Source organism: Bubalus kerabau, chromosome 7 (genome assembly GCF_029407905.1).
Source record: "Bubalus kerabau isolate K-KA32 ecotype Philippines breed swamp buffalo chromosome 7, PCC_UOA_SB_1v2, whole genome shotgun sequence".
Classification (NCBI taxonomy): Eukaryota; Metazoa; Chordata; class Mammalia; order Artiodactyla; family Bovidae; genus Bubalus; species Bubalus kerabau.
In genome coordinates, this window is record NC_073630.1 from 50286675 (window position 1) to 50300064 (window position 13390).

A 13390-nucleotide genomic window follows, 5' to 3' on the forward strand; every position below is an offset into this window, starting at 1 on the left:
TATGCTTTTCTGTAGACATTTAGTTAATTGTTATAACTAAAATCCTGATATTTTCCTAGTCTATTCATATACTTTAATCATTAAAAGGAACAAATTTATTTCAATAAATTATGGTAAACATCAAAATTCTAATGAAAGGAAAGTGTAAAAATTCAGTTGTCAGGCTAGAAATCAATTATTAAAAGACTTTCATGAATTAAAACTAATGCTATTGGAAAGTTTTAATTAGAATTTAATTTTTGTACTAGATATAGGACGTTTCAGGATATCTCCTTCTACTTGAGTACTTTGTGCATTTTATCTAAGTTATATGTATGGACATAAATTATTCATAATATTCCATAATTTTCTTAATTAGCTTTTTACTATCTTTAAAATCAGAGTGACACTGCCTGTCTCATTCCTGAGATTGATGTTTGTGTCTTGCGTTTCTTGATTATTCTGGTCAGAGGCTTATTTATTTTATTCTTTGAGAAAATCAGTTTTGGTTTCATTGATTTTCTGTTTTTCTGTTTTCAGTTTCATTGATCTATCCTCTTTTATTTGTTTTTTCCTTCTGGGTGCTTGTTTTTGCTTTGTTTTGCTCATCTTTCTGCTTGCTTAAGGTGAAATTTAGAGAATTTATTTCAGATATTTCTTTCCTAACATAAGCAATAGTAATGTTATAAATTTCCCTCAAAGCACTGCTTTACCTCCACTCAACAAATTTTGATATTTTATGTTTCTACTTTCATTCAATCAAAATGTTTCTTAATTTCTCTTGTGACTTCCTGTTTGACCATAGTTTATATAAAAGTACATTGTTTAATTTCCAAATATTTGAAAAAAATGTGATATCTTTCTGTTATTGATTTCTATTTTAATTCTATTACAATTAGATAATGTGCTTCTTAAGATTTTAGTTCTTTTAAATGTTGTAGTTTGTTTTATGACCCAGAATATGAGCTACCTTGATGAATCTTTAATGTATACTTGAAAAGAATTCATTTCCTGCTAGCATTGAGCAGAATGTCTATAAGTGTTAATAAAGTCAAGTTTTTTTTATAATGTTCGAGACTTCTCACTGTTAATTTTATGTCTACTATTTCTATTGATTATTGAGAAAGAAGTGTTAGAGTCTCCAATTATAACTGGGAATTTGTCTTTTTGTTTCTACATTGCTATATATATATATTTATTTCATGTATTTGACACTGTTTTTAGGAGAATTGATCTGTTTATCATTATGTAATGTCTTTTCCTAGTAATAAATCTATGTCTGATACAGCCATTCCCGCTTTCTTTTTATTAAAATTTATATAGTGTATTCTTTTCTGTCCTTCTACTTTTAGTGTATCAATTATCTTTAGTGTACTGATGTCTTTACTTCTTGGGCTTCCCTTGTGGCTCACCTGGTAAAGAATCTGCCTGCAATGCGGGAGACCTGGATTCGATCCCTGGGTTAGGAAGATCCCCTGGAGAAGGGAAAGGCTACCCACTCCAGTACTATGGCCTGGAGAATTCCATGGACTACAGTCCATGGGGTAGCAAAGAGTTGGACACAACTGAACTATGTCTGATATAGCCATTCCAGCTTTCTTTTTATTAGAATTTGTATTGTGTATTATTTTCTGTCCTACTTTTAGTATATTGATTATCAATGTCTCTACTTTTCAGGTGGCTTTCTTATCAAAAGTATATTCAGGTCTTTCATTGTGGCAGTTTATCTTTAATTGGTGTGTTTATTCCATTTATATTTAATGTAATTGATATTGGGTTAAAATAATAACAGTTGATACCATTTACTATTTTGATAGACTTTTTTGTTTGTTCCATGTGCTCTTTATTCTTTTTTTTCCTCTTTTCCTGCCTACTTTTGAATATTTTTTATTCCATTTTTATCTCCAGTATTGAGTTATTATTTATACCTTTTAAAAAATATTTTTTGATAATGTCTGTCTTAGTTCAGTCTGGTACAACATATTACTATAAACTGTATGGCTTATAAACAACAGAAATTTATTTCTCACAGTTCTGGAGACTGGAAGTGTAAGATCAAGTTGATAGTATGGTCGAGTTCCAGAGAGGACCTTCTTATAGGTTGCAGACTGCTGACTTCTCATTGTATCCTCATGTGATGGAGCGCAGAGAGGAAAAACAAGCTGTCACATGACTTTATGAAGTCACTAATCCCAATCATGAGAACCTACGTCATCTTCAGTTCAGTTCAGTTGAGTCGCTCAGTCGTGTCCGACTCTTTGCGACCCCATGAATCGCAGCATGCCAGGCCTCCCTGTCCATCACCGACTCCTGGAGTTCACCCAGACTCACGTCCATTGAGTCAGTGATGCCATCCAGCCATCTCATCCTCAGTCGTCCCCTTCTCCTCCTGCCCCCAATCCCTCCCAACATCAGGGTCTTTCCCAGTGAGTCAACTCTTCACATGAGGTGGCCAAAGTATTGGAGTTTCAGCTTCAGCATCAGTCCTTCCAATGAACACCCAGGACTGATCTCCTTTAGGATGGACTGGTTGGATCTCCTTGCAGTCCAAGGGACTCTCAAGAGTCTTCCCCAACACCACAGTTCAAAAGCATCAATTCTTTGGCGCTCAGCTTTCTTCACAGTCCAACTCTCACATCCATGCATGACTACTGGAAAAACCATAGCCTGGACTAGACAGACCTTTGCTGGCAAAGTAATGTCTCTGCTTTTGAATATGCTATCTAGGTTGGTCATAACTTTCCTTCCAAGGAGTGTCTTTTAATTTCATGGCTGCAATCACCATCTGCAGTGATTTTGGAGCCCCCAAAAATAAAGTCAGTCACTGTTTCCACCGTTTCCCCATCTATTTGCCATGAAGTGATGGGACCAGATGCCATGATCTTCGTTTTCTGAATGTTGAGCTTTAAGCCAACTTTTTCACTCTCCTCTTTCACTTTCATCAAGAGGTTGTTTAATTCCTCTTCACTTTCTGCCATCTAATCCTAATTAACTTCCAAGGGCCACATCTCTTTCCTAATACTATCACATTGAAGGTAGTTTCAATGAATTTGAGGTAGGGGTGGGGACACAAGCATTCAAGCTATGACAGTGCCTTGGCTTCGGTGATGGCTCAGCAGGTAAAGAATTCGCCTGCAGTGCAGGAGATATGGGTTTGACCCCTGGGTCAGGAATATCCCCTGGAGAAGGAAATGGCAACACACTCCAGTATTCTTGCCTGGGAAATCCCATAGCATTATCACTAAAAAAATGTACATGCCTTAATTAAAAAATACTTTATGCAGGATTTACAATAGGATTTACAATATACATCTTTAATCTATCACATTCTATTTTCAAATAAACTCCAGGCCTGGAGGGCTTCACAGACAAATTCAACCAAACATTTCAGGGAGAAATAATACCAATTATTGTTTTTCTCTGACTGCTATCAAGGTCTTTGTCTTTGTTTCTCAACAGTTTATGATATATCTGGACATGGATTTCTTGGGTTTATCCTGTTCAGGGTTTGTTGAACATCTTAAATTTGAGGGTTATTTCTTTTGTCAAATTTAGGAAGTTTTCAAGCATTATTTCTTTTTTTAGGTTTCATCTTTTTTTCCCCCAAACTTTAAACTTTTTGTTTCATCTTAGGGTGTATCCAGTTAACAGTGTCATGGTGGTTTCCAGTGAACGGTGAAGGGACTCAGCCATACACAGACATGTGTCCATTCTCCCTCAACCATTATTTCTTCAGTTTTTTTTTCTGTACCACTCACATTCATCTTTTCTTCTGGAACACAAATATTAAAACTTTTGTTCTTATCCCACAGGTTTCTAAAGCTCTTTTCATTTTATTTTCAATTTTTTAAATTCTGTAGTTCAGATTGGACACTTCCTATTGACTTATACTTAAACTCACTGGCTCTCTCCTTGTTTATTTCCATTTTGCTGTTGGATTCATCCAGTGAGGGTTGCTTTGTTGTTGTTATCGTTTTTGTATTTTTTTAGTTTTAAAATTTCTATTTGGTTTTAACAAAACTCAGAATTGTACAGTAATAAAAGCAAATTCCACTGTATATAAATTATGCATCAATAAGCTCTATTTCTAAGAAACTGATTCTGTGCTAGATATACTAGGGAGCGGGGAGGCATGGTATGTGGTACTGTTGGTCTAATAAGACACTATGAGAGATCCATAAAATGAAACTAGTTGAAGTTAATAATTTAGACTTAAAAGTGAAATTGTTTTGTTTTGGGCACACTGCATGCCTGTGGGATCTTAGTTCTCAGACCAGGGATCGAACGTAGGTCCCCTTTAGTGGAAGCATGGGGTCCTACTGGCACGCCAGGGAATTAGTGAACTTTTAAAATTTAAAACATTCACTGGCCAAAAGTTTTTTTGGCATCTATAAACTAATATTCTAAAACCAACCAAGACTTATAATACTACTGCCTACATGTACTTTGTTATATTAGAGCAATAGTTATATAATATTGAGGAATTTCTGAAACTTGGGGGTCCTTTTTCAATCTTAGGAAAATGAATATGACATCAACAAAGGCAATCTCTGGATCCCATTTCTCTTTTAAGAAAAAGTACTGGTATTTATATAATATTATGACAGTTTTAACAAAGAATTTGGCTAAAACCTCTCAGGGGCAGTCAACTGATATTTAATTGCTAATAGATAGTAGAGAAATATGAGAGAGTATTTTATCTCTTCAGGCACCAAAGCCGGGTTTGTTTCCTGATCCTAGAGATAAAATATTATTGTAACATAACCTCGTTATGAAACAGTAGGGTCTCATACTTCTTAGGATTTTTTTTTTTTTTTCACAAAATAGAATTTAATTGAATTTTCTTGTTGATCTTTCAGAATTCTGATGACCTCCTTTTTAAAACTAAAGGGTTGAAATCAGAAATCTATTTCTAAGTTCCCTTATAGCTTTTCTATTTTATTTTTATTTTGCTAAGTTGCTTCAGTCATGTCTGACTCTTTGCAACCCCATGGACTGTAGCCTACCAGGCTTCTCTGTCCATGGGATTCTCCAGGAAAGAATACTGCACTGGGTTGCCATTTCCTTCTCCAGGGCATCTTCCCAACCCAGGGATCAAACCCATATCTCTTATGTCTCCTGCATTGGCAAGTGAGTTCTTTACCACTAGCACCTGGGAAACCCCTTATAATAGCTTTAAAACTATTTTTCCTTGTCTTTTTTGTATCCTTAGTAGCCATTTGAGTGAAATCTAGGAATATAATTTATTGAATTGGAAAAATATGCAGCTATAAGTATTTATTTAAGTATCTTGAATAAAAATTCAAATAATCTTGGCTTGCCTGGAACTGTTGAGACTATAAGATCACCTCATTGATAGCTAATTAGTACATACCCTGAAAAACAAAATGTAGAAGTGAGTTTTCTAAAGAATGAACTACAACATAAAGTAGGGCTCTGGAATATAATTCTTTCTCTTAATACTTTTGAGACCACTAATTTGAGAACTCAGGGTTTCTCAGCTAAATTTTTACAGCTGTTAATAGAGTACTTGAGTTTTTTGAAATTTATTTTATTAAAGTATAGTTAATTTACAATGTTGTGGTAATTTCTACTGTATGGCAAAGTGATTGAGTTATACATATATATATTCTTTTTCATATTCTCTCCCATTATGGTCTATCACAGGATATTGAATACAGTTCCCTTTGCTATACAGCAAGACCTCGTTGTTTATGCATTCAGTATATAACAGTTTGCATCTGCTAATCCTGAACGCCAATCCATCCTTCTCCTGTTGGCCTTGGCAACTACAAGTCTATTCTCTGTATCTATGAGACTGTTTCTGTTTTGTATATAAGTTCATTTAAGATTCACATTTTAGATTCCACATATAAGTGATATCATATGGTATTTGTCTTTCTCTTTCTGACTTAATTCACTTAGTATAGTAATCTCTAATAATGTTGCTGCAAATGCCATTGTTTTATTTCTTTTTTTAAGGCTGAGTAGTATTCCATTGTATATGTGTAGAGTACTTGAGTTTTAAATGACTGTGATTTTTAAAACCCACAAAGGAGTTACTGTAATTGTAACTCATTGAGATCTTCTGATAATTGCTTTCTGATGAGAAAAAATTCCACTGATAAAATATCTTGTTTTTCTTTGTTTATAGACTTCGCATATCATTTAAATGGATGGTTCGAGCTTTCTCTGGATACTTAGCTACAGATCAACTCTTGCTTTTGTGGGACAGAATCCTAGGATACAACTCTCTGGAAATTCTTGCTGGTAAGAGTAAGTGCTTGTTTATAAAACACATGCTGTGTCTATAGTAAAGCCTTTCTTTTCTTTCTAACATTTACCATCTATAATTGGAATTGGAATCTGCAGTTGTCTGTCATTTCTAATTCATGAACATTTAGTCGATTTATCTGCCTTAGAAGACAAGGACTGATGTTCTGCAATCTAAATACGCCTGAGGAACTGCCTATCACCAGTCTATTCCTAGTGTGTCTTCATTACTTCCAGGAATGTCAGTTTCCCCTCACCTGTTTCTAGTCCAGCCAGGGCATTTGTTCAGTCTCAGCACCTATGAGGTTTATGCAGTGGAGTGTAGGTCTACTTCCGTTCTTCTCCTGACTCCTCTGATTATCTTGTAGTTCTGTTCTGTGCCCCTTCTCAGCTACTACCTAAAAGCCAAACCAAGACTGAGCCTACCTGCATAATTGAAATCTCTGTCTGTGAGTAATACATAAAGGTTCCCCCTTTTACTTATTCTCTTAAGTCAAAAAAATTCAACATTTTTTCAGAAAGTCACAAATTCATCTCCATTTAATAATTAAGCAGTTCTTACAACAGATATACACAGAGGGCAACTGTATGATAACACATATGGCACAGATTTCTTACATTATTTTGCTTCTCTGCATGTAAAATAGATTCAGTTGTTTCTATCACCAGGATTATCAGGGAATTCAAATAAATATTGCAGGGTTTTCATATGGGTGGAGAGCTGAAAAGTTGCCAGAGTGCTGGTTCCCTTCTCCAGTTGTGTGATACTGAGCAAATTATTTAAGCTGTGAGAGCCTTTATTTCTTTACCCAGTGATAGCATTGTAAAGTCACCTCTCTGGCCATTTGGAAATAATGCTTAATTGAAGACCCTATTCCTGGAAAAGATTCTCTAGGTACCATATTAACATATTTTTGAGTGCTGAGAGGTCTAGAGTAATTAGGTGGTATTTTTTAAAGGAAAGGTAGCATAATAATAAAGTGCCATGAAGATAACTGTTGCCCCTGGTGTAATCAGAGTTATCATTTACCAAAGTTTTTAATAACTCCCAGTATCCTTCCATCTCAATTGTTTTTAAAGCCAATACAAATATGAGTTAGGAAAAAAAAAGGTCTGTCATCACCTCTTTTGGCTGAATGGCTGTGATACATACCATCTAGAGATGGAAGGAATCCTAGAGACCATCAAGTATGCTGCTGCTGCTGCTAAGTTGCTTCAGTCGTGTCCGACTCTGTGCGACCCCATAGACAGCAGCCCACCAGGCTCCCCTGTCCCTGGGATTCTCCAGGCAAGAACACTGGAGTGGGTTGCCATTTCCTTCTCCAATGCATTAAAGTGAAAAGTGAAAGTGAAGTCGCTCAGTCGTGTCCAACTCTAGCAACCCCACGGACTGCAGCCTACCAGGCTCCTCCATCCATGGGATTTTCCAGGCAAGAGTACTGGAGTGGGGTGTCATTGCCTTCTCCGGACCATCAAGTATAGCTTCTTTTAAATATTTCTGGCAGGTACTACTTATGCTGTGTTTGAACATTCAGTGTTGGGTAATCCCTGTCTTACTAAGTGGCCTGTTTCACTTCTGGATAATATAACTTGTTAAAAGGTACTACTGTTGCATCGGGATCATCATCATGTTTTTTCTACTCTCACCCCCTTCTTTCCCCAAAGTCTTCTATTTTCCAGGCTAAGTAGTCTTATTTTTTGCTAACATTTCCCAGGTGACAGGATTCTAAGATTTTCCACCAAGTAATTCTTCTGGGTGTTCATAAATTTTGAAGAGCATTGTATTAATATGTAACTTTTTGTATCATTTCAAAAAGATATTAGAGCATGCTAAAGAAATGGGCTAAGTATTACAAAGTACTTTCTAATAATTAGGACCTTCCAAAAGTAGAAGGGGCTTTTTAACTGTCATCTGAAGGGTTACAAGATTTTCTATCATGAAACAAATGTTAAACTATAAGACCTCAAATTCTTCCAATTTAAATTCTCCCTTTCTGTGACTTATCATGCCCTCAGCAAACTGAAGTAAAAGAGAAATGAATGTTGAATGCTGCATTTGCTCTAAGCCAGGTACTCTGCTGCATACTTAATACATTAAAAAGTTACTGATACATAGGTAGAACGACAATCCACACTGTTGCATCCATTCACTTTCTCAGAGTGTCTTTTAAAAAACCAACAGGGAAGAATTGTAGAACATCTAGAAATGAGACTGATGGGAGTTCCTTCCTTGGAATTCAAATAAAGAGACATAAGGCAAATAATTGCATGTAGATGCCGGGAAAATTCCATGGACAGTGGAGCCTGGTGGGCTGCACTCCATGGGGTTGCAAAGAGTCAGACATGACTGAGCATGCATGCACACATGTATATAAGTTAGTTTTGATCATTTTATACATTTTTTTCATCGGAGTATATTAGAAAAGAATATTTTGGGACCAACTTTTTTGCTCAAGTGAGTTTATATAATCTTTATAAATATTTTAGTAAATATTACTGGTTTAAACTGTGAACTTATTCAGGCCTTTTGAAGAACAGTTTAAAGCATGGGTATCTTAATGTTCATGATAGAGTTGCTTAAAATTCATGCGAACAATTTAAAAGACCAAAAGTAAGTATTTGAGTTTCTATATTTCGTATAAAGCATGAATTCAGTTGAAAATATCCCGAAGTATAGAGCTTTTCTCCTTGGCAAATAAGCCTGCTCTGTGGAAGGGCTGGGCAAACCAAACATGAAGTAGACAGAAAGGAACTTCTGTGATGTGACACCAAGATAAATAAAGGTTATGAGCACATAAGCATTTTGGATGCTGAAGCTAATTAGTAACTACTCTTTTATTCTCCCTCTTATCTACCTTTGGAAAAACTATTTCCCAGCATGGGAAACTGTTTCCTGCTACAGCAAAAAATTTGACCATCCTGTCAAGCTTTCACCAACTCTATTAAATTACACACAAAAAAGGAAATAGTAACCACATCCCTTAGCATATAAAATGTCTCCATTGTCAAATATGACTCTAGATATTAGAGAACTATAAAGAAGTTGCTTGTCCACAGAAATGGTTTTCTTGGATATTTTATAAAAATGGAAGCTCAAGGACTTTAAAGTACTTAAATTTTCACCATTCGCAATTAAAGGGTAAATTCTTTGTTCCAGATCTTTTATATCCGTCTTTATATATTAAATAATTCCAGCTGACTTAATTTTTTAAATACATTTATTCACTTTACCACAACCATCTTTTTTCCTCCAGAATTTTCCTAACTGGTTCTAATGCTTTTTTGACAAGCTTTCCAAAATCTATTGTCCCCTCAAAAATTACCTGTGCTTCCCAGTCACTCTGCCTCTACCTGGGGAAATTAAGAAACCTGGATCCTGACATCTACTCCCCAGGAACAGCCACCTACCACCATCTACTCCCCAGGAATAGCCACCTAGCCACCTGATCCACCAGAGCATGGATCACCATGCACCATCCTCAGTCCTTCTCTGGCAAACCATTATTTTTTAAAATTGAAGTATTGTTGATTTACAGTGTTGTGTTAATTTCTACTGTACAATGAAGTGATGTGGATATATACATGGATATACATTCTTTTTTATTCTCTTCTCCATTATGGTTTATCCCAAGGGAAAACCATTGTGAGGGTCAGAAGAGAAGACAGTTAGGAAAGCACACTGATTTCCATGTCAGGGATGAGTCATTACTGCTTACCTTCAGTCTCAAAAATTTCATCACACAGTGGTTAAATGCTTGGGCTCTGGAACCAGAGTTGAGTTTTCTCTCTATTATTTTCTACCTGTATGATCCTGAATATGTCATCCAAACTCACAGTGCCTCAGTTTCTACATTAGTAAAATGGGGCTAACAATAGTAATAAACAAAGAGTTGATATGAGAATTAACTGTTCTTATGATTATTATTTCCATACTAGAAATGTATTTTTAACAATTATTTGCATTATCTATACAATATACTTAGGAACCAGTCTTCCAAATAATTTTAAAGATTCCTTACCATTCATTTCCTAAACTTCAAGGACCTGTTGGGTAGGGAATGCACGACCACTATGGTGATGGAAAAAATAGGAGAAGTCAAGTGACCTCTGGGCAGTACCGTTTCCTTATCAGAGTTGCCAGAAGCTCTTACATGAGTCCTTCCATTGTTCATGATGACTCATTCCCTTTCGTAAGGTTTTATGGTAGATTATATAATAAGACATAATGCATATCAGCATTACTGTCTTTCATATGCATATGACTAATGGGAACAAAAATCTAGATGTTTTCTACTCCGTATATATTATTGAACTTCAAGATATTCTATAATGGTTTGGTTTATTTTTTTTTTTTTCAAAGTTTCAACTTATCTTTTCCTATAACCAACATTAATGTAAATCTCAGGATCAATCCCCACAGTAGCCCCACCCAACAGACATACCCAGTTATGACACTCTAGGAAAGTCAATAAATAACAAAATAGTATAACAACATTTTTAAGGAAAGACATACTTGTTGCCACATTTTTATATAGATACTACCTTGATACATATGAAATATTATCTGATACATTTAAAAATTCAGTCTTCTAACTTTTCAGAAGCCTTTCCATTGCATCAATAAGAAACACCTGCATCAAAATAAATCTTCATAAGGCAGCCATTATATCTACCATTTAAAAACTGTTATAATTGAAGCTGTAGGTACGAAAGAAACAATTTATAAAATGGCTTTTTAAAAACCACTAAAATTTTCATTTTTTCCAAAGAAAATTAAATGCCTTCAGATACTGATCTCCAGAGAAGAAAATTTCCATTCCTCACCAGACCGTAACTGAATGCAGTTGTGTTAAGCACTAGGTCTGAGTTCTCACTGTGGGTTTTGGGTATACCAGCAGATTTGTCAGGTTGACGAGTAGGCCAGCAGTTAAAATAGTGTTCATTCTTTTCCAGTCCTGGCAGCTGCTGTGTTTGCTTTCCGAGCAGTGAACCTGATGGAGGTGACATCACTGGCTGCAGCTGAAGTAAGGATAAGTTTCGCTGAGACGGGATGGAAATAGTTTCTGAGAGATTGCCAGGCTTGGGTACATCAGTCTCCAATGCATAGGACACACATTACTCAGAGCCTAATTTTTTATCTTGAGTAATGCCTATAAGTTTTAAGCTAAGTAATATTAAATATTCAGAATTCCTTAATTAGTTGAAAGCAGTGTTCTTGTGAAGGGGTCATAAACAAGGTTATTATGAGAAACCATTATAATTTTTATGGGAAACAAGATACCTAGTAATTTTGATAGAAACTATTGAGGCTTGTGTTGCATTTTCTTATAATTGTTCACATCCATGTGTTATGTTCATAGAACAAAGACACACTAGTTGAAAGAATTAAAGAGCATACATTTGGTTGATACAGTAAAGATGCATGGGTTTTGGTTATTTTTAGCAGTGAGTTAATTATTAAAGCTGGTTTCTTTTCAATAGTATAACTTATATCTGAAACATGGTTCAATTAAGTAGTGACTTACACTATTACTCTATTTGTTATCTCTCATAGAAATGCAATTTTATCCTTAAAATAGCTGCCTACATTCTTTGTTTAAAGGGAAGAGGATGTTTATGCATCTTGCAACTGAATAAACATTAATTCCTTCTTAAAATGATATCCTAAAGTCAGTTACTCCTTACACTAGTATAACAAGACTAGGATTCATAATGTATGTTTATTTATAGAAGCAAGTTGAAATGTCAGACCTCTTATAAACTCATGCTACCTTGTATATTTGAAGAAGGCTCAAGGCTAAAGTCCAGGTTATTTTCTACTGAACGTTTGAGCATTTTGCACACGTTCTAACATTAAGATGTTCAGAAAAGAGAAGGAAGCTTGTAGCTTCAGATTTGGGACCAATCTGAAATACTTAGAGTGTGTTGATGTCAGAAGTGCATTGTAATGGTTTTTCTGTGTTTGTTTCAGAGGCTTCACTTTGCTGATCAGAATGCCAATACTAATCATTCCTTTCGTTTTTTATTTCAGGCAGTTCTTGCTGACCTTTCTACTTTAAAAGTTATGCCTCTTCTTCAGATTTTTCTGTTTGCTACTGTCACCTGATCTTCTGCAAGGTCACTGACAATACGTCTAGTTTTTCATTAGAAAGTAATCATGAACTATGCAAACTCTGCATAAAACCAAAATTAAACTTTGCATAAAGCCAATAAAGATCATGTTCCCTTCTCAGTTAAACCTAAGTAGTTTTTCACTTTTTGAAACAATAAGTCTGCACACCATGTATTGCACTGCATGCTGTTGGTTTTCAAGAGAGAAGCAATAGACATAACTTCTGCTAAATCAAGCCTACTATATAGATAATCCTGACTTGTAAAAGGCATGTAACTATATATGCAATAAGAACTAAAGATATTGTAATAAACTTGAATAGGTAATGTAGCCTCTGGGATAATTCTCTTATGTCAGTTTGTAAATTTATCTCTAGATAATGAGTCATTTTGTCTTATAAATTGCTCTTCACTCAGAGCAGGGGTGGGGTAAGATGTGAGAAGACTTGACAAAGATAATGCTTTTTAGTAGGAATGAAAATGTACTTTGGTGTTTTTAACAACTTGTCTCTCATCAGAGATCTTCTAGATCTCTCTCCATTTTATCTCTCCCTTAAAGGTCTCTCCTGGAGAAGGTCAGATACAATTGTTTGCACCTGACAGTGTTTTAGTCATCACTTTCTGAAAAAAGAAAATTATGGAATGATCCCTTCAAATTTCTCGGCTTTCCATCTCTTGGTTAGAAGACTTGACACTGCTGAGGTGTGTTGCCAAATTCTCTTACTTTGGAAGTATCCAAAGGGGACACCCAAGAACTCAACGAAGGGAATGAAAAATCAAAACCATGTGCGCTTTGGCTGAAGCTTGGTTTAACAAGATTTACTTCTAGGGCAGAGCAGCTTAGAGAGACCAGAAGTAGAGACTGAAGACCTTGTGCACGGCATCAATCTTATTTTGGTCCTATTATAAGTGGAGCGTCTTATTTTATATTACTTCTTAAAAACCTAGCATTTCTGTAATATGGAATGATAGATTGTGGGGGGAAGAAGTCCAAAAATCAATGTCTTTCAATTTTATACTCAAATTC

General features: G+C 35.4%; 1 protein-coding gene across 1 annotated transcript in view; it reads left to right on the forward strand.

Moving 5' to 3' along the window:
- TBC1D19 (TBC1 domain family member 19) overlaps positions 1 to 12901 on the forward strand; it is a 149059-nt gene extending 136158 nt beyond the window's left edge. Inside the window, exons 19-21 of the mRNA XM_055588202.1 lie at positions 6134 to 6249; positions 11206 to 11276; positions 12284 to 12901. Of these exons, the coding sequence (XP_055444177.1) occupies positions 6134 to 6249; positions 11206 to 11276; positions 12284 to 12358 (262 nt within the window). The 3' untranslated portion in view covers positions 12359 to 12901. The remainder of the gene's footprint in view (positions 1 to 6133; positions 6250 to 11205; positions 11277 to 12283) is intronic.
- The last annotated feature ends 489 nt before the right edge of the window (positions 12902 to 13390 follow it).